We start from the raw sequence: 17,801 nt of genomic DNA, 5'->3' as shown, positions 1-17,801 counted from the left end.
ACATCCTGTCTCCCCACCTGTGCAGGGAGACAAGGGTGACCCCGGCCCCACTGGCGCTCCTGGGGAGAATGGCTTGGCAGGAGCCCCCGGACCAGCCGGACCACCAGGGCCCCCCGGCCCCCCCGGGCCACCAGGACCAGGACTCACCACAGGGTTTGTGAGTACCAGTGGCTGCCGCCCCCAGACATCCCCGGGCACCGCGCCCCGACTGGCGTTGTCTCCAGCCCTGTCCGAGCCCCGGGCGTAGGCTACTTATGGCCCTGCCCGACTCCCGTCCGTGGCAGCGCCTGGACGGTGCCGCCCGGTGGACCCGTGGGCCGTGGGAAGGAGCCGCTGCCCGTTTCCTCATGCGGTCCCTGCTTAGGGACCGTGTCTGGTACACGCTGCGGGAAGGCTTCTCCACAGGATGAGAGCAGAAACCAGCCCCGTCAGACAGCCTGGCCCCCGGCACGTGTGCAGGAGGGCTGCCCGGGCCCAGTGGGGTCCCTGCTGCTTCTCCTCAGCCCTCGGAGCCCACCCCACTCAGCTACGGCCGAGTCTGTGCCAGTGGCTGGCTCGAGGAGGGGGCTGTTCCTGTAAAAGACCCCAGCCCAGGCACCCCTCCTGTGCTCTCTGCAGGATGACATGGAAGGCTCCGGGGTACCCTTCTGGCCGACGGCTCAAGGAGCCAGTGGGCCGCAGGTACTGTCCTCGTGGGGCTCTCTCGGCTCTTGGGGAGGGGATGTCCCTGGGCCCAGCCCCCGAGTGGGACCCAGCAAGGCCGCTGGCTCCTGGCACCATCCACACTCGGGCCCTTAGGACAGGAGCGGACTCTGCACGTGGGAAAGTGCCCCGGTGGTGCAGTGAGTGGACGGGGGGCACAGCCCTGAAAGACAGGTCTTTCCAGAAAGTAGCATCCTCCAGCCTCTGTATGGCTCCAACTTGGGGACGTAATAAACTTTTGACCAGACTAGAATTTTTTCAGTGAACACGGGCACGTTCCCGTGAAATCCTACCTTGTTCTGCTGTTAACATGTGTGCGGGTTGGGCCTGGGTTTGGCTGGAGCTGCTGGTGCCCTGGAAGGCCCAGGACTTAGCACAGGTGAGGGGCACGTCCTGGGGGTGGGCAGTGCCTCGGTCATGGCCACGGGATGCCCGACGCCCTTCAGCCAGCGTCCACCATGGGCCCAGACCCCACCTGGCGAGGGTGAGCCGCTGGCAACATTAAGGAGAACCTCCTCTTGGCGGAAAGGAGTCCCCTGGGGAGATGTTTGCCCTTTAATTTGGTGTCTTTTACGTAATAGAAGCCCCTGGTTTGGGGCTCAGTTAGCTGCCTGGGCCTCCCATGGATGTGATCCAAGGTCATTCTTGCCGTGACCCGAGGGCAGAGGGACCCTAGACCAGAGTACAGAGATTCAATGCCCTTGACCCTGGAGGGGTCAGCAGGGCTGTTTTATGACCGTGGAGGGCATGGAGACCCTGGAGGGTCACAGCAAAGCTGCGCAGCCCATGCCTGGGGCAGGACCAAGGGCGGTGGCCCGTCTGCTCGAAGGCGCTGACCCATCCCTCCCATCAAACGCTGGCCATCACCCGTGGAGGGCACCAGGCTCACCCGCCCTGGTCTCCCGTGTGCTGCCTGAGGGGTCCAGCTGGTGCCCAGAACAGACCATCGCTCCTGGGACTGCCCGGGGCTGCCAGCACCTGTGGGAGGAAGGCCCTCCCTGCAGGACCTCAGGCTACTTTCCTTCTCTGTCCCCCAGGGACCCGCCGGCCCGCCCGGGGTCAAGGTCAGTGAGCACACCCCTCCCTCCGCACTAGGGGAGTAGCAGGGGTACACCCTGGCGATTTGTGAACTACGGGAAGCCCTGATGGGAGGGGACGGTCACTCACCACCCACCCCGAGCTTCCCTGTCGGCGGGTGGGAGGCGTCCTTCTAAAGCTGTGCGTCCCTGCTTTTGCCCATCTGAGGGTGCTTGCCGACCTGGGGAGATGAAGGAACCTGCACCCCCCACACCTCCCAGACTCTGGGGCAGTGGGGTGACCGCCCTGGGACTCTTCCCACCTCCCTGCTTTACTCTCTGCTCCCCACCGGCCCCCGCCCCTCCCCATGGGGGGCCGGTGGGGAGGGATCCCTAGGAGGCCCCCCACGGGTATGCCATGCCCCCCCAGACACATGGGTTTGAGGGCGTACGGGGGTCCAGTCTAGGATGTTCTGGAATGTTCCTCTGATGGATGTTGTTTTAGAGGGTTTTGCTTTGACTTGCCAAAGTTTGGGATGTCTCAGAAGGTTGCGTTTTAGAAAGGCGGTTTCTCGCTTTCTTAAAAATGGAGCCGCTCCTTAGAGCAAGCGGACGGCCCAGCTTCCGGAATAGACTAGGCCTCGTGCGTTAGCTCACAGTGCCCGCACAGCTCCCCGCGGCCGCCGGGCCCCTCCGCCCTGGATGGGGCAGGGAGGGGTCCGTGAGAGGCCACCCGCGTCATTAGCCCTCCCACCCTCCGGGAGGAGGGAGCGAGTCAACGCTGCCATGGGGGTGGGCTGCCGTGCTCCACACTCACGGGCCCCTTCTCCCACTCTAGGGGGACCCCGGGGTAACCGGGCCGCCGGGCGCCAAGGTAAGGAAGAGCCTTTTCTCGGGTTCAGGAAGTCAGGGATCTTTACCAGCCCCAGTGGGAGCGGGGAGGGGCCCCATCGCCCCATCACCCTGTCCCCTTGGAGCCAAGGGACTAAGGATGAGGTTTGCATGGAGTGACCTTCAAGGCCAGACCCAGGGTCATTCTTCCTCTGGTCCTTCCTTGTGTTGTCTGGCCTCAACCTTCCTTCCTTAGAGTCCAGGACTGTCCCAAGGGCACCCACCTCCAGGGCAACTCCCAGAGCACCCCAGGATTCTTACCCCCCCCGGACGCCCCCGTCCAGGACACCTGCCCCCTGACACCCCAGAACATCCCTACCCCAGGACACCTGCCCCCTGACATGCCAGGACACACCCCCACCCCAGGACAGGCTTCCTCCCAGCTCTAAGGTGTGACTCTTGGGAACCACACGACTCTGTCCAACCCTGGTCCCCTCCCCTTCTCTGCCCCTTGGGGCTCCTAAGGAGGACGCTGGAGGTCCACTGGGCTGATTCGCCCTCGGGGGTGTGAGCTGGTGACCTGCAGAAGCCCTGGCTTTCTCAGCCCACTGGCCCCAGGGTTCACTGGGGGGCGGGTTGACATTTGTCTCTCCCCGTGTTGGATACAGGGAGAAGTCGGGGCTGACGGACCTCCTGGGTTCCCCGGCCTCCCTGGCAGAGAGGGCACAGCTGGAGCCCAGGTGAGTGGCTTCCCAGGACAGCGATGGGGGGGACCGCCCCGCAGGAGCTACTCCGATAAAGCCAGAGCCTCGGTATGGTCTCTGGGGGTTCCTGACCACTTCTCTGTACCTCAAGGGGCACAGACCCGTGGGCTGGCCTGGCTCATCCCCTTCCCCAGGAAGGAAGAACTCTCTACATCTTCCCTCAGAGCCCGTGCTGGGGCTCTGGGGTCTCCAGGGAGGGAGGTCAGGTTCTGACCCGTTTCCTTTTCATCTCTGCAGGGACCCAAAGGAGAAAAAGGGACCCAGGGAGAGAAAGTGAGTTGGAGTTCAGGGTCCCCGGGCAGAGCAGGTGCATGTCCAGGCCTTGGGGCTCTCCCTGCCCCCTGCCACCTGCGTGGCCTCGGAGACTTGGGGCAAGCCCCTCAAGTCTGGGGTTCTGGCTTGGAACCTGCCCTGCTGGGATGGGGGGCTCTCAGGGCCCCGGCCCCAGGCACCTCCTCACACCCGGTGGGCGTGTGGGTCCCGTCCAGAGATCCCCACAAGCAATCTAAGTGCTGGACACAAGCTTTCTCTTCCAGGGCGACCCAGGGAGGGATGGAGTGGGACAGCCCGGCCTCCCCGGACCCCCCGGACCCCCAGGGCCTGTCGTCTACCTGTCGGAGCACGATGTAAGGACGCTGAAGCCGCTTTCCGAGAGACCTTTCTGAGGCCTGGGGGGGCCTCCGCTCTGCCCTCCCCAGCACTGGCTATAGCCAGTGCAGCCCCAACCCGGACCCCGTGGGGGGACCTGTCAGCTCTCCCCACCCAGGGCGACCCCCAAAGACGCCAGGGTTTACAGTCTGTCGGTTCTATTCAGAACCCGTGACTGTGTCTCATTCCGGTGATACTTCTACATTATCTAAGCGGAGAAAAATACGGGGCTGTGTGTCCAGAGAGAAACAAAGTTCTGTAGTGGAAAATCGAGATGGGACAAGGCCTCTCCCACCAGGCCTTGCAGGGCCTCCCCGTCGGGGTCCCTGGTCCCACGCCCGCACGCTGCCGACGCTGGCGGCTCCACTCCAGCCCCAGGCCCGGTACGGAGGTGGGGGACTGGCCCCGGGTCCCAGGGTCTCCGGAAGGTTCTCTGGTGTGGGGCAGGCTCCCAGCAGGTGGCTTTCCCTCTGATGTGAGGGGCCTCGAGGCCAACGCCTGGAGGATGATTGGAGGCAGTTTTCTTGTATGGCGTCCTGGTGCGGTTCTGGGGGTCCCGTACAAGGAGTGGACTTTTGTCATAAATATGTCTCTTCCTTCCTTCCTGGGATCCGTGTTTCTCTGGTGTGCGGACAGAGAGCGCTGGCCGGCGTGCCTGGACCCGAGGTACGTGTGCTGTCCTGGTGGGAACCGCAGCCCATGTCCGTGTGCCACCCTGTACCCCTCTGCACCCCTCACCTCCCACCCCCACACCCCCCTCGCCGTGCCGACCCATCCCCCGACCAGTGCTGACCCCTCGCACTCCGCCCCCTGCGCTGATGTGTCCCTCTCTCCCGCAGGGTCGACCAGGGTTCGCGGGCTTTCCCGTAAGTGGCCGCTCTCTCTGTCCTGCACCAGCCGGGGACCCCTGGCAAGCCCAGTGGTGGAGGGTGCCCGCAAAGCTGAGGAACCCTCTGGGTCCTGAGCAGAAGCCCCCCAGGACCAGGGTGGAGGCTTGGGGTGGGGTTCTCGGGCAAGATGTCGCGGGCCCTCGTCCGCCTGTCTCGGGTCCAGACGAGGAGGCAGCCGTGGTGGGACAGGCTCCGCACGTGGCCCTCATTCCTGTCTGTCTCCCCACAGGGACCGGCTGGGCCGAAGGGAGATCTGGGCTCAAAAGGCCAGCAGGGCCTCCCGGGACCCAAGGTGAGAGGCCCGGGCCCCAGCTGCCCAGGGACCGCCCGCGCCATGACCCTGGAGGGGTGGACACATGACCTGTGGCCAGGAGCATGTGACCAATTCTGACCTCACATGGCCCATGGAGGCTCCCCCACCCCAGAGCCCAGGGAGGGGAGGCCCCCACTCACCACACTCTGGGGCCTGGGGGTCAAGGACCACCCCCTTTCCCAGAGCCAGCCTCATGCCTGTCCCCTGCGCTGTTCCAGGGTGAGAAGGGCGAGCCCGGCCCAGTCTTCAGCCCCGATGGCAGCATGCTGGCACCAGGCCAGAAAGGGGCCAAGGTGAGTTGGGTCCCTGAGACCACCCACCTTCAACCCGGCCGGGGAGGGGCGTTGCCAGGGGCTATGGAAGGGCCCTAGAGGGGCCAGTTCCTGCCTCCACATGAGAGCTGCTCCTGAGCAGGGTTCCAGGAACTTCCATAGCCTGGGCCCCTGGCCCTTTCCTGTCTGTCCCTCGGTCAGAGTCACACTGGGAAGGACCTCGAGGTCCTGCAGAGCCTGGCATGCCCAGCCTGGCCACCACTGGCCGGCCCCTGATTCTCCCCTGCCTGTTGGCTGAGCCTACCCTGCAGACGGGCTGGGGACTCTCGGGCGGGGTGGGGGGGTGAGTGTCCAGTCCAGGCCTTGCCTGTGGGAGATGCCCAGCCCTGAGGCTGCGGCCGTCCCTCGGGGCTGCCGCTGCTGAGGGCTCCCAGCCCTCCTCCCTCAAGAGGCTCAGAGTGGGTTGAGGGGGCTGTGCCCCAGGTCCCCCACCCCCAGACAGGCTCTGAGGGTCTTGGGGGGGTAGCTGGATCTGGATTTGGTGGCCGTGGGGGGCAGTCCTACAGGGACCCCAAATGCCCTCTGGCTGTGGGACCTTGGATCTCCAGGCCCAGAGAACTCTGCCGGCCCCGAGGTCGGGGCTGCCCCCAGGTGGGCCTCGTCCATGCCCAGAGCATGCTGCCTCTGCCGCATCCTCCCCTCCCTGGTGTTGTCACAGCCCTGAGGGTGCTCCCGGGTGGGGGCGACCTGCTGCCGTCTGATGGTGCCTCTGGTTTTCCGTTCAGGGAGAGCCTGGCTTCCGAGGACCCCCGGTGAGTAGCCCCCCACCCCCACAGCAAACACGCACGTCCGAGAACATGCAGGTCCCGAAGGCGCCGGTCACAGCCCGGCTGCTGAGCGGCCTGAGCAGACCAGCTACACCTGTCAAACGTGGGGGCAGGTGGCGGGCGGGAGGCACAGCCGGGGCTGGTCTCTGCTCATCTAGAAGGTGGCTGCTCCTTTCTGCAGGGTCCCTATGGACGGCCGGGGCACAAGGGAGAGATCGGCTTTCCCGGACGGCCGGTAAGGACCTGGGATTTCATGCTGCATGTGGGCAGCATGGGAGAGGGGAGGGGACCCGGGCCCTCCCAATGCCCTGCCCCGGGGACCGTCCCTGCATGAGGACAGCTGTCTCCAGGACAAAGACCGGCGATGCCCAGCTCATGGGTGGCTGGGGCGGAGCGTCCGGCTCCCGGGGAGATCCTGGGTGGGAACCGAGAGCGGGCGAGGCCGGGTGGGAGGCAGCGCCTGCAGGCCCCTACGCCGTGCTCTGCCGCAGGGTCGCCCCGGGATGAACGGATTGAAAGGGGAGAAGGGGGAGCCAGGACACGCCAGCGTTGGCTTCGGTGTGAGGGTGAGTGGCCCCAAGGGACGGCATGTCTGGAACACTGAGGGCCGCAGGGGGTTCCCTGCACCGTGACCCCGCTGGCACCAGGTCCCCACCGCTGACACAAGGTCCCCACACGCATGCACCCACCCGCCCACGCTGCCAGGCAGAGACCCCGCGTGGCTCTCAGAGGTCACGGCTGCTTCCAAACGCGCAACCGCCCGTGGTGGCTTCCTTTCGCCCCACACCACGGTGTGACCCTCAGCACCTCTGCTGGCTTCCGAGCGGGGGTTTTCTCTGGTAGTTCAGGCGTTTGTAATCGTCTCTGCTGCAGATGCAGGACCTGCTCACGACCCCACGGCCAGGCACCCAGCCAGCTGCATGGCGCCGTGGGTGACTTCGTTCCTGGAAGTCCGGCCCCGAGGCAGGGGCACGGGCGGGGGCACCGGGGTGACCACAGGCAGGCAGGGATGGCGCACCACTTCACCTGTCCCTGGTCTCCTGACGCACATGGTCCAGGACACTGGCCACTTTCCAAAGAAGCCCTTGTCTCGGGCTTCGGGACGGCACCGGGCTCCCTCTACGTGCACGAGTAGCGAAAGTTCCCACCCAAGCTCGGCCTCCGGCGCGGGCCTCTGGGGCTGCCCCTTGAGCCTGGAAACACACGGACTCTGCCTTGGGGTGCACACCCCCCGTCCAGTCCTGTTGTCCTCTCCACGTATCCCAAGGGGGTGTTCTGAGAGGGGCAGTTCTATGCCCAGGGACCCCCACAGCCACGGAGCAGACGGGACGCTTCCTGATTCTGTGCTTTCCACGCTCAGTTTTCTGATACCACTGAGCCTTCTAGAAATGCTCCCGCCCACATCTGCCCCTCTGTTCCCCTCCCGGGCCTGGCTGGAACGTGACTGACGGAGCTCTTCTCCCCGCGCAGGGTCCACCCGGTCCCCCCGGGCCTCCGGGGCCCCCAGGGCCTCCTGGGGTTCCCATCTATGACAGCAACGTGAGTTCCCCCGCTTACCGAGTTCTCTCCTCTCCCTCTTCCTCACAGGCCCAACCTAGGCCCACCCCCAGGGTGGTGTGGTTTGACCCCGAGGGAGGGGCTGAACTCTGGGGGGCTGACCCCCAGGGAGGGGGCTAACAATTTCTGGCAGAGGGTTTGGCTGGTTGGGACCCAGGCCCACCTGCCTGGCAGGCCCCTCCCGGGGGCATGAGGGCTGGGGAAGGGCGGGGGGGTTCTCTGGATCTGGGAGCCTGAGGCTCCAGCCCCGGGGTCCTGGAGGGACACACACGCTGTTTTATGAGGTTCAGCCACATGAAGTGACCCGCAGGGCCAGATCCCATCACGAGCAGGGCTTCCGACCCCAAAGCCCAGTTTTCTCTCCCTTCTTCTTGCTGCCTGCTGGGGGTGTCCGTGTGGCCTCGCGGAGGGGCGGGGCCTCTGGGTTCGGGGGGCCTATGTGGGGGCCAGCTCCGCTCGTAGACTCCCTCCCTCACTGGCAGCTTCTCTGCAGGCCTTTACGGAGTCCGGCCGCCCTGGAGCCCCAGGATTGCCAGGTGAGGACGCCCGGGGCCTCGGGGAGGGCGGGCGGTGGCCCCTTGCAGGATGCTGAGCGCCCGGGGACACTCTGCTCCTGGGGCAGCAGGAAGTCTGGGCGTCTAATCCAGATCAGTCTCAGCCGCCCAGCGGGGCCTCCCAGGGCCTCCCAGGCACGTCAGCAGCGGACACAGCATGGCCTGCACTGGCTCCCGGCCCTGCCTGCTGTCAGCGGGCACACGTCCGTAGGAAGGGCAGGGTCCCCGGGGGCAGCCTCGGGGGGAGCTCTTGCCCCGAGGTGTCCCGGATCCGCGTGATGCAGCTGCCCCGGGGTGTGGGGCGCGGTGTGGTGGGCCGGAGGGCTTCATCACACACGCCATGACGGGCGCGGGCGCCTCTGTCCCTCCAGGGCTCCAGGGGCCTTCTGGACCCAAGGGTGACAAAGGAGACGTGGGCCCTCCAGGACCACCAGGTGAGGGTGCTCTGGGCGGCCTTGGGCCGGGGAGGTTCCCCGACCCCTGCACCTGTGCTGACCCGGCTGCCCCCCTGCCGGAAGAAGCCCCTCCCAGGCTCGCGGGGCCGGACAGGACCTGTGGCGCTGGGTCTGGGTGTGGGGCACCGGGGTGGCCTGGTGGCAGGGCTGAGGGATGGGGCTGGGCCCAGCGTGTTGGGGTCCCGGGATGGGGTGTGGGAGCCCTCGTCGGCCGGAGTGTTCCGGGGTTGGGGGTGCGGAGAGCCCTCTGCCGAGTTCTGCCCCTGCTGAAGGAAACACAGGAACAGCAGCGCAAACGTCGGGAGCCGGAGCGCCGGGGTTCCCAGGGTGGCCCGCCAGGACCTCCACGGAGGGGGCTGCGGCCCAGAGTGAGGACAGGTCGGAGGGGAAACCCCGGGTCTCCTCCAAGGGCTACTGGAGCTTGTGGAGACTCGGCCTTAATGAGGCTGTGCAGGAGACAAAGTGGCCAGAACAGAGCAGAAGGCGAGAGAGACGGCACCCGGCGGGCGAGGCAGGCCCGGGAGACCCCGCTGCGCCCAGACCTAGGCCAGAGGGTGCTCCAGCAGGGCAGGCACGGGACCCCTGGGAAGCGTCTGTTCCACTCTGGAAGGGAGAGCCGGACCCGAGGACTCTGCGTGGGACGGGCGAGGGAGTGAGGGGAGGGGAGGTCTGTGCCGAGCCGGGGCGCAGGGCTGGGGGGGGCCGGCAGGAGAGCGAGTGAAGGCAACCAAGGGTTTTCCGAGACTGCGGAGAGACTTGAGTCCTTCACACAACCGTCAGGGCTGGACTCCCGGCGAGAAGAGAGACGCCAGAGAGGCTCCAGGAGGTGGAAAGGTGCGAAACCGTGAGACGCCCCTGGGGGTCCAGAAGCAGCAGCCACGAGTCTGTCCCAGGACCGGCCCTGGCGGGACCGTGGGCCTTCTGGGAGATGGAGGTGACGCCGGCGGTACACGTCGCTGAGGGAAGAGACGCCGCCGGGAGCAGGTGGCCCTCGGCCACGCCAGACTCAAGTCGGGCCGCACCTTGCCGGCTCAGGGCCGAGCGGAGAAGGGAGCAGGAGCGCGTCGCCGAAGCTGACACGCGGGAGGCCCGCCCCGGGGACACCCGCACCTGGGAGAAGGTCGGGGAGGAGGGAGAAGGAACAGAGCCCACGGACTCGTAGAAAGCGGCAGGAGGAGTGGGTGGAACGTGAAAGCGGTCGGTGCATCAAACCTGAGGACGGCGGCTACGGCAGTTACAGGACAAACCCGTCAGCCGGATGCGCACAAAACCGCGCGCCGCCCGGCCGAGACGCTCGGCAGTGAGGACACGCCTGCTGACCGCGGGAGGACGGGAGGCCCCTGCGGGGAAGGGAGCTGGGGGAGGCAGAGCAGGCCCCTGTGCGCCTCTGTGTGCTCGTGTGTGAGTGTGCACCCGCGTCTACCTGTGTGTGCACGTGCGTGAGCCCGCATGAGCGCATTGGTATGCGTGCACTAGCGCACACGTGTGTACAAGCGCATTGTGTGTGTGTGTGTGTGTGTGTGAGAGAAGGAGGTCACACGGGTCTATCTTGAGTCAGGAAACGCCAGAAATCCTAAGAAACTGTTCACATCGATAAAGGGGGACGCCCAGCAGGAAAACACAGCAATCCCGGATTTCTGTGCCCAGCAACACGCCCTCGCGAGGTCAAGAGCAGGCCTGGGCGGGACGGCAGTCGTCGCGAGGGGTGTGGGGCTCCCGTGCACGGAAGAGCGGCTCGGGCGGGAGGTGAGCGGCTGACGGCAGATCACTGCTGGGCAGGTCACCGCCCGGCGACCACAGGGTCCTCTGGGGCCCGGTCCGCACCCCACGGGCCCACGTGGGGCACGAGCAAGCAGGAAGTCCGCATGGGGCCGCACGTTCCAGACGCGCAGGAAGCACACAGGCGCAGACACACTGAAACGGAAGGTGGTGAGGGGCTCCCTGCCCTCGTCTGCGGCCACCATGGGCCACAGGGCAGCAGGACCCCAGAGGGGCTCCCACCAGGCGCGCCCCCCCCAGCCCCAGCCCCCAGGGTTCACCCAGCCGCTGTGTTTCAACGGCTCGAGACGTCACAGCCCCACGCAGCACCCGGGTCTCAGCCCCAGCTCTAGAAGTCAGAGGACAAGAGCAAAGTGACCTTGGGGAAGAGCTGAGACGTGATCGTTCTCGTCGCCGACCGGCCGTGGTGCGGACGTGGTGCGCACCGGCCACGGAGAAGACCCCGGTGCTGGCGCGCCCCCTGCCAGACGGAGCGCGGAAGGGCCGAGGGCAGGGGGCGCCTGCAGGGCCGCCCTCCTGGGGGGTGCCCGGGGCTCTGACCCTCTGACCTCTGACCCTGGCCGCCACGGGGACCCCAGCACGGCGGGAAGCAGGGGAGCGGAATCCCTGCTGGGTGTTTTTGGAAAGGAAGCAATAAAACTGCCATTTTTACGGAAAACCCCGTTTGAACATCGACCTCCTGGAAGGACACGCAGATAATGCCTTAGAGTCCGTCCACTTGTCGCCGTCAGGAGACTTTACGAAAATCAACGACCCGCGTAAACACAGAAATTCTAAAGACGTGTCATTGGAGAACGGGGTCAGGACGGTGGCTCCCACCAGGGGGCTTCTGGGCAGGGGTTCCGGGCACCAGGCCAGGCCGCCAGGAATCCCCCAGAAACAGAAATTCCAGAGGAAGGAAGAGGTAGGTGGGGGCGGGGCGCTGCCAAGGGGCTCACCGAGGTCCCCTCCCCGCTTCTCTCCTGCAGGGCAGTTCCCGTTGGACCTGCTCCCGCTGGAGGCTGAAATGAAGGTGGGTGACACCCGCCCCACCCGCCTCACGTTCCGCAGGGTTCGGGCAGTGCAGGGAAGTGGGGAGCCGAGGCCCGTCCGTCAGACCTGGGCTCCGGGAGCTTCCGCCCCTCACCTCGCTCACGCCGGCCTGCTGGGGTCAGCCCTGCCCCCACGCCGGTGATGGCAGCCAGGCCGTCTCCGACCAGCGTTTCCATCCACAGGGGGAGAAGGGGGACCGAGGGGGCCCTGGGCCGAAGGGCGAACGGGGTGACCCTGGGGGTGGTGGATTCTTCGGCTCAAGTGTGCCCGGCCCCCCCGGCCCACCAGGCTACCCTGGGATTCCGGTAAGTCTGGGCTCCCCGGGCCTGTGCCAGGGTTCAGGGCCCCAGGGTCCGGGGCCCGAGCCGCGGCAGGTGCCGCTCGGCCATGGACGCCTGCGAGGCCCACAGGCCGTGCCCGCCAGCTCTCCCCTCCAGTTCTCATCCCCACTCTCGGGGTGGGGGGCGCGTGGCCTGGGCGCACCTCCAGCCAGCGGGGGGGCAGGGGCACAAGGGACCCTCACCCAGACCTTCACGCCTGCTCTCTCGTTGGCACTGATCTTTCCTGTGGGACCATCTGCCCTAAAAGACTCCAGGGAGCCCAGACCACAGCTTCCACCTGGGGGATGGATGGGGAAGGAGGGCTGTCAGGGGGATTGCCCCTCCGTCTGTGTTCTGAGATCCCGTCCCAGCAAAGGACGCGCGGTGTGGGAAGCCAGGTTTCCCAGGCCCTGTGGCATGGGGAGGAAGAAGGCGGGGAGGGAGGCAGGGGTGCTCTGAGCTGCTCCCTGCAGGACCTCTTGGAAGATGCAGCCCCACCCCTCAGGCTTTCCTGTCTCCTGTTTTGTTGACCTCCCCCCCAACTAGGGTCCCAAGGGAGAGAGCATTCGGGGCCAGCCTGGCCCACCTGGACCTCAGGGACCCCCTGGCATCGGCCATGAGGGGCGTCAGGGACCCCCTGGGCCTCCTGGACCCCCGGGTCCCCCAGGGCCCCCTTCCTTTCCTGGCCCTTACCGGCAAAGTAAGTCTGGCAGGGGATGGGGGCCTGGGCTCCCACCGGTCCAGCCAGGGCCACCAGCTCCATCTCTCGTTTCTCTCCTACAGCCATCAGTGTTCCTGGCCCCCCAGGCCCACCTGGGCCCCCTGGGCCCCCTGGAACCATGGGCACGTCCTCTGGGGTAAGAGTCCTCCCAGTGTCTGGTCAGATGCTCCCTGCCCCGGCCTGGCCGGCCACCCTTCCCTTTGACGACTGTGGGTGGGCTTTCAGAGACCCCCAGTGCTGGGCCCAGCTTTGCCCCTATGGCAAAGGCACCGCAGCCTCGAGACGTGGTTTCCGAAGCGGAAGCGGGAGCCTAGGGGCAGCAGGGGACTCGGGGGACTAGCCGGTAAGAAGCCCCCAGAGCTCGTGGGGAACGTGGGGACTCGGCATCCAGCTCCCCGCGGGGGGCCTCCCCGGCCCACAGAGCCTTCTCAGGGACCAGCCTCGTGGAGAAAGGGACACATGCGAGCCTGCAGGATGGCCCCACCCCCACGAGCGCGGACGCTGCCTGTGTGGGATGGGGACCCACCAGGTCGGGCTCCCAGCAGGTGAGGATCTGGGCCACGTACCAGACCATGCTGGACAAGGTGCCGGAGGTGCCGGAGGGCTGGCTCATCTTCGTGACCGAGAGGGAGGAGCTGTACGTCCGGGTCCGTGGCGGGCTGCGGAAGGTCCTGGTGAGTTCCCCGCACGCAGGAGGGGGCAGAGCGCGTCCCCGGCCCGCCTGCGGTGCGGTAGGGTTCGGGGGAGCACGCGTGAGGGGCGGGCCTGAGCCGTGGACGCCTCACGGGGTGAGTGACCGACGGCACTCTTCTCAACGTTTCTTTACTCTTTTAACGAGTGGACTGTTTTTTGGAGTTTAGGGTTCATGGAGAAGTGACCCTCCCGTTTTGTTTTGTTTTTTAAATTTTTTTTTTTTATTTGAGAGAATGAGCATGAGCGGGGGCGGGGCGGGGAAGGGAGAAGCAGGCTCCGTGCTGAGCAGGGAGCCTGGCGTGGGGCTCGATCCCAGGACCCCAGGATCAGGACCCCAGCCAAGGCAGAAGCTTCACTGATGGAGCTCCCTGGGCGCCCCCTCTCCCACTTTCAAAAGTAAACGCATGGAAGGTGGTGTGTGCCTGGCACTGCCGGGGAGGGTGGGGCGCCAGGCATGGGGGACAGTGGGGTAACCCCTGCATTTTCTTCCAGCTGGAGGCACGGACGCCACTCCCACGTGGGACGGTAAGGAGCCGTCTCCTCCCTACAGCCAACGGCGGCAGCTCCGGGGTGCGGGGTGTGGGGTGTGGGAGGGGTGCACAGACCACGAGGCCGCCTCCCTTCGGGCCACGCTCACCACCCTCCAAGGGTGCCGGGCTCAGAGACGGACCCCTGGGGGATCCGAGATATTTGGGTTTCCTGCTGCTGTGGCTCTTCTCCAACGGCCCGGGGCCGAGGCTGCCTTAGGGGGTGTGTGTCCCAGGTTCCACTGGTCTGTCCACTCAGAGCCCAGCGAGTCCACTCCCGCAGCCATTCATTCATTCAGCCTGGTCCTGGGCCCTCCCGTATGCCAGGCAGTGTTTCAGACAGGGACACGCAGGCCCGGGCCCCGTGGAGCTCACGGTCAGGGGGACAGGTGGTGGTGACGGCGGGGAACGGGCGATTTACGTGACTCTAGATCATTAGCGCAGGTACCCGGTAATAGGGCACTGGGATACAGGCCAAGGCAGACTGTGGTGCATCAGGAGGCCTCCGGTGCTGCTGGGGATTGGATGGAGTGCAGGTCGCCTCTCTGAGGTGGGGTGGAGCAGGGTTGGAGGCGGAGAGCTGGGGTGTCTGTGCAGGGGTGAGGACGGGCTGGAAGGCCAGGGATGTGGTCCTGACCTTGAGCACAGGCCCAGGTACCACTGCCGGCATCAGGCTGGCCGGACTCCCGCCCTAACTCTCCAGGGCAGCCCAGGGCCAGCGGGTCCACCGTGCAGCTCCGCACGTGCCAGGGTGCAGACGAAGCGGGTCCCAGACAGGCAGCTGGCACTCAGCCCGTCCAGGCAGGAGCACCGGGCCCTTGCCACCGCCTCTCTGTCTGCAGGACAACGAGGTGGCCGCCATGCAGCCCCCTGCGGGCAACCCATACCCCCGGCGGGAGCTCACCCACTCCACGGTGCGGCCCTGGCGGGCAGATGACATCCTGGCCAGCCCCCCGCGTCTGCCGGACCCCCAGCCCTACCCCGGGGCCCCACACCATGGCTCCTACCGGCACTTCCAGCCGGCTCGCCCCACCGGCGGGCCCACCCACAGCCACACCCACCAGGACTACCAGCCGGTGGTGAGCTACCCCGTGTGGATGCCAGCCCTCGGCCCACAGGGACTCCCGGGGCTGCCGGGAGGGTTCTCTATGCCTGGGACCTGCCCTCTGGCTGTCTCTGGTAGAGGAAAGGACAGGGACTTGCCAGAGTGCTGGGCGGGGGTGGCAGCTGGCGGTGGCCTCTCTGGACCCTGGGATCCCCAGCACGGGGCACGCTCAGCCCCTGGGAAACGGCTAGCGGCTGACCCCGCGGCTCTGCCCCTGCAGCTGCACCTGGTGGCCCTGAACAGCCCCCAGCCGGGTGGCCTGCGCGGCATCCGCGGGGCCGACTTCCAGTGCTTCCAGCAGGCGCGCGCCGCCGGGCTGCCCGGCACCTTCCGCGCCTTCCTGTCCTCGCGGCTGCAGGACCTCTACAGTGTGGTGCGCAGAGCCGACCGCGCCGGCGTGCCCATCGTCAACCTCAGGGTGAGTGCGGCTGCCCTGGGGGCCCCCCGGAGCCTCCCACGGGGCCGGACCCCCCTGAGCTGCAGAGCCAGGCCTACCCGTGCAGCCTCCTCGGAGCTCGGGCTTGGAAATGCTCCTGGGGGGCTCGACGGCCCCCACGCCTCGGCCTCCGTCCACCACTGTGTGTTCCTCAGGGCCAGATGGGTCCGGGCGGGGGAGGGGCCGTGCGAGGCGGCCTGCCTCTGGCAGGACATCTCCAGGGAGGGAATAAGGCCCAGTGCGCTTCCCTCCCAGGACGAGGAGCTGTTCCCCAGCTGGGAGGCCTTGTTCTCGGGCTCCGGGGGCCAACTGAAGCCTGGGGCCCGCATCTTCTCTTTCGACGGCAGAGACGTCCTGCAGCACCCGGCCTGGTAGGCTCCCCGGGCTGCGCCCCCCAGCAGAGGCGGCAGGGGTGTGGTCTGGGAGGTGGACCCCCAGGGACCAAGGACGGCCAGCTCTGCGCCCCCCCACGGGCCCCTCATCCAGCCAACATGAGGCACCTTTGGGAAGCACCCACTTTGCCCTGAGTAGCCAGGCCCTGGTCTGGGGCTGACGGCTGCGGCGTCTTGCAGGCCCCAGAAGAGCGTGTGGCACGGCTCAGACCCCAGCGGGCGCCGGCTGACCGACAGCTACTGTGAGACATGGCGGACAGAGACTGCAGGCGTCACGGGCCAGGCGTCCTCCCTGCTGGCCGGCCGGCTGCTGGAGCAGAAGGCCGCGAGCTGCCACCACGCCTTCATCGTGCTCTGCATTGAGAACAGCTTCATGACCTCCTCCTCCAAGTAGGGGCTCCGCCGGCTCGGACGGACAGGACGGACGGGCCGGACGGATGGGCGGGATGGGCGGCCCAAGGGCCCGCTGGGAGGCCAGGAGGCAGGAGAAGCACCAGGCAAGAGCACCCCTCCCCCCCGGGTGGGGACCCGGCTGGGACACTTTCTTGTACGGCTCACGTGTAATGTAACCCTCAAGAAATAAAAGGAAGCCAAAGAGTGTATTTTTTAAAAAGTTTAAAACGAAGCGTGGTGCCAGGACTCTCTCCCGCCCACCCTCCTCACGCAGGGCCCTGTCCCCGCCATCTCGGCCCAGTTAGACCGGGGGTAGACCCTTTCCCCGGCAAGGGAACTTACTACAGGGGTGCATGCCCCCGGGGCCCTCCGTGGCCCCCACAGGTGCTGACTTGGCTCCTGGAGGCCTCCCTCCCTCTCTGGGCCACCCCAGGGGCTGCAGCGCTGTAACAGGCCCTCCCTCCCCAGCTGTGAGCTGCTGGGGCGGCTCAGGCCATGGGCACAGGGTGGGGCCACCTCGCCCCGGCCACCCCCAGGCCAGGGCAATTTTGCTCTCCGTGCCACCCCAGTTGCCCACAAGACCCATGAGATCACACCCAGTGTAGAGCTTGGCCCAGCCAGCACCTTCAAGAAGTTTCTTTTAAGCCATCTCCACCCCCAAGGTGGGGCCAAAACTCATGACCCTGGGATCAGGAGCTCTAATGACTCAGCCAGCCATACGCCCCCATGCTGAGTTTTGGGAGGGCCCACAACCCAGGGACAGTAGCGTCCCATCGGGGGGCCACCCCATGCCCAGTGCTCCTTTCCTGGGACAAGGCTTCCCAAAGCAGAAGTTGGCCTGGCTTCACCTCCTGGAGCCCAACCAGGCCCACACCCACTCCCCGTCCCCTCGTCTGCAGCTGGAACCCCAGCCTGCTGGCTCAGGGCCAAGATTCCAGGTTCGTCTCTGCAGGACGCGGAGTTCAACAATCATCTGCCTTCAGCTCAGGTCATGATCTCGGGGTCCTGGGACCGAACCCTGCATCATGTCCGGCTCTCTGCTCTGCGGGGCGTCTGCTGCTGCCCCTCTGTTCACACCACCACCCCCACAGCACCAACCCTGCTCGTGCTCTCTCAAAATAAATACAATCTTAAAAGAAAAAAATCGGGAGGCAAATAGGACAGCCACGCCTGCGCCCAGCCAGGACACGGCTCCACGGGACCTGCCTCGCTGAGCCCCGTGCGAGAGGGGCTGCAGCGAAGGGGACATTGGGAGGTGCACCTGAGCGTCGCAGGGGACGGCACGGGTCCCTCCTCCACTGGGGCTGTGCAGGCTGCACGGCGGGCGAGGACCCAGCTGCTCAGCTCTGCAGCCTGTGGGCCACAGCAGCGGGTCCGGACACCGTGGTCGTGTGGTCACGGGCTCTGCCTCCAAGGCCGTGGAGCTGGTCTGCACCCCGCACACGTGCTCGCCCCATGGCCGCTGTAGCGCGTGGGACCAGCTGAGAGTCCAGGCCACTGGGGGGGGGGGGGGGGGGGGGGGGGGGGGTCGGGGCGGGGGGGGGGGGGGGCACTGATGGGAGGGTTCTCTGGGC

The 17,801-nt window shown here is 66.7% G+C and overlaps 1 protein-coding gene across 1 annotated transcript in view; it reads left to right on the top strand.

Moving 5' to 3' along the window:
* Positions 1-16,328, top strand: part of COL18A1 (collagen type XVIII alpha 1 chain) — a 47,847-nt gene extending 31,519 nt beyond the window's left edge. The window contains exons 15-42 of the mRNA XM_032865204.1: positions 26-157; positions 619-681; positions 1,740-1,766; positions 2,557-2,592; positions 3,218-3,289; positions 3,551-3,586; positions 3,850-3,939; positions 4,598-4,627; positions 4,801-4,827; positions 5,081-5,143; positions 5,383-5,457; positions 6,222-6,248; positions 6,445-6,498; positions 6,755-6,829; positions 7,734-7,802; positions 8,314-8,356; positions 8,746-8,808; positions 11,577-11,620; positions 11,823-11,945; positions 12,507-12,660; positions 12,744-12,817; positions 13,227-13,355; positions 13,867-13,899; positions 14,744-14,980; positions 15,227-15,424; positions 15,698-15,813; positions 16,015-16,262; positions 16,293-16,328. Coding sequence (XP_032721095.1) covers positions 26-157; positions 619-681; positions 1,740-1,766; positions 2,557-2,592; positions 3,218-3,289; positions 3,551-3,586; positions 3,850-3,939; positions 4,598-4,627; positions 4,801-4,827; positions 5,081-5,143; positions 5,383-5,457; positions 6,222-6,248; positions 6,445-6,498; positions 6,755-6,829; positions 7,734-7,802; positions 8,314-8,356; positions 8,746-8,808; positions 11,577-11,620; positions 11,823-11,945; positions 12,507-12,660; positions 12,744-12,817; positions 13,227-13,355; positions 13,867-13,899; positions 14,744-14,980; positions 15,227-15,424; positions 15,698-15,813; positions 16,015-16,228 — 2,304 coding nt within the window. The 3' untranslated portion in view covers positions 16,229-16,262; positions 16,293-16,328. The remainder of the gene's footprint in view (positions 1-25; positions 158-618; positions 682-1,739; positions 1,767-2,556; positions 2,593-3,217; positions 3,290-3,550; positions 3,587-3,849; positions 3,940-4,597; positions 4,628-4,800; positions 4,828-5,080; positions 5,144-5,382; positions 5,458-6,221; positions 6,249-6,444; positions 6,499-6,754; positions 6,830-7,733; positions 7,803-8,313; positions 8,357-8,745; positions 8,809-11,576; positions 11,621-11,822; positions 11,946-12,506; positions 12,661-12,743; positions 12,818-13,226; positions 13,356-13,866; positions 13,900-14,743; positions 14,981-15,226; positions 15,425-15,697; positions 15,814-16,014; positions 16,263-16,292) is intronic.
* Positions 16,329-17,801: the final 1,473 nt, after the last annotated feature.

The sequence above is a fragment of the Lontra canadensis genome, unplaced genomic scaffold (genome assembly GCF_010015895.1).
Source record: "Lontra canadensis isolate GAN:19392208 unplaced genomic scaffold, GSC_riverotter_1.0 scaffold29, whole genome shotgun sequence".
Classification (NCBI taxonomy): domain Eukaryota; kingdom Metazoa; phylum Chordata; class Mammalia; order Carnivora; family Mustelidae; genus Lontra; species Lontra canadensis.
The sequence above is the reverse complement of the archived record's forward strand: the minus strand, read 5'-3'. Positions and strand labels throughout refer to the sequence as shown.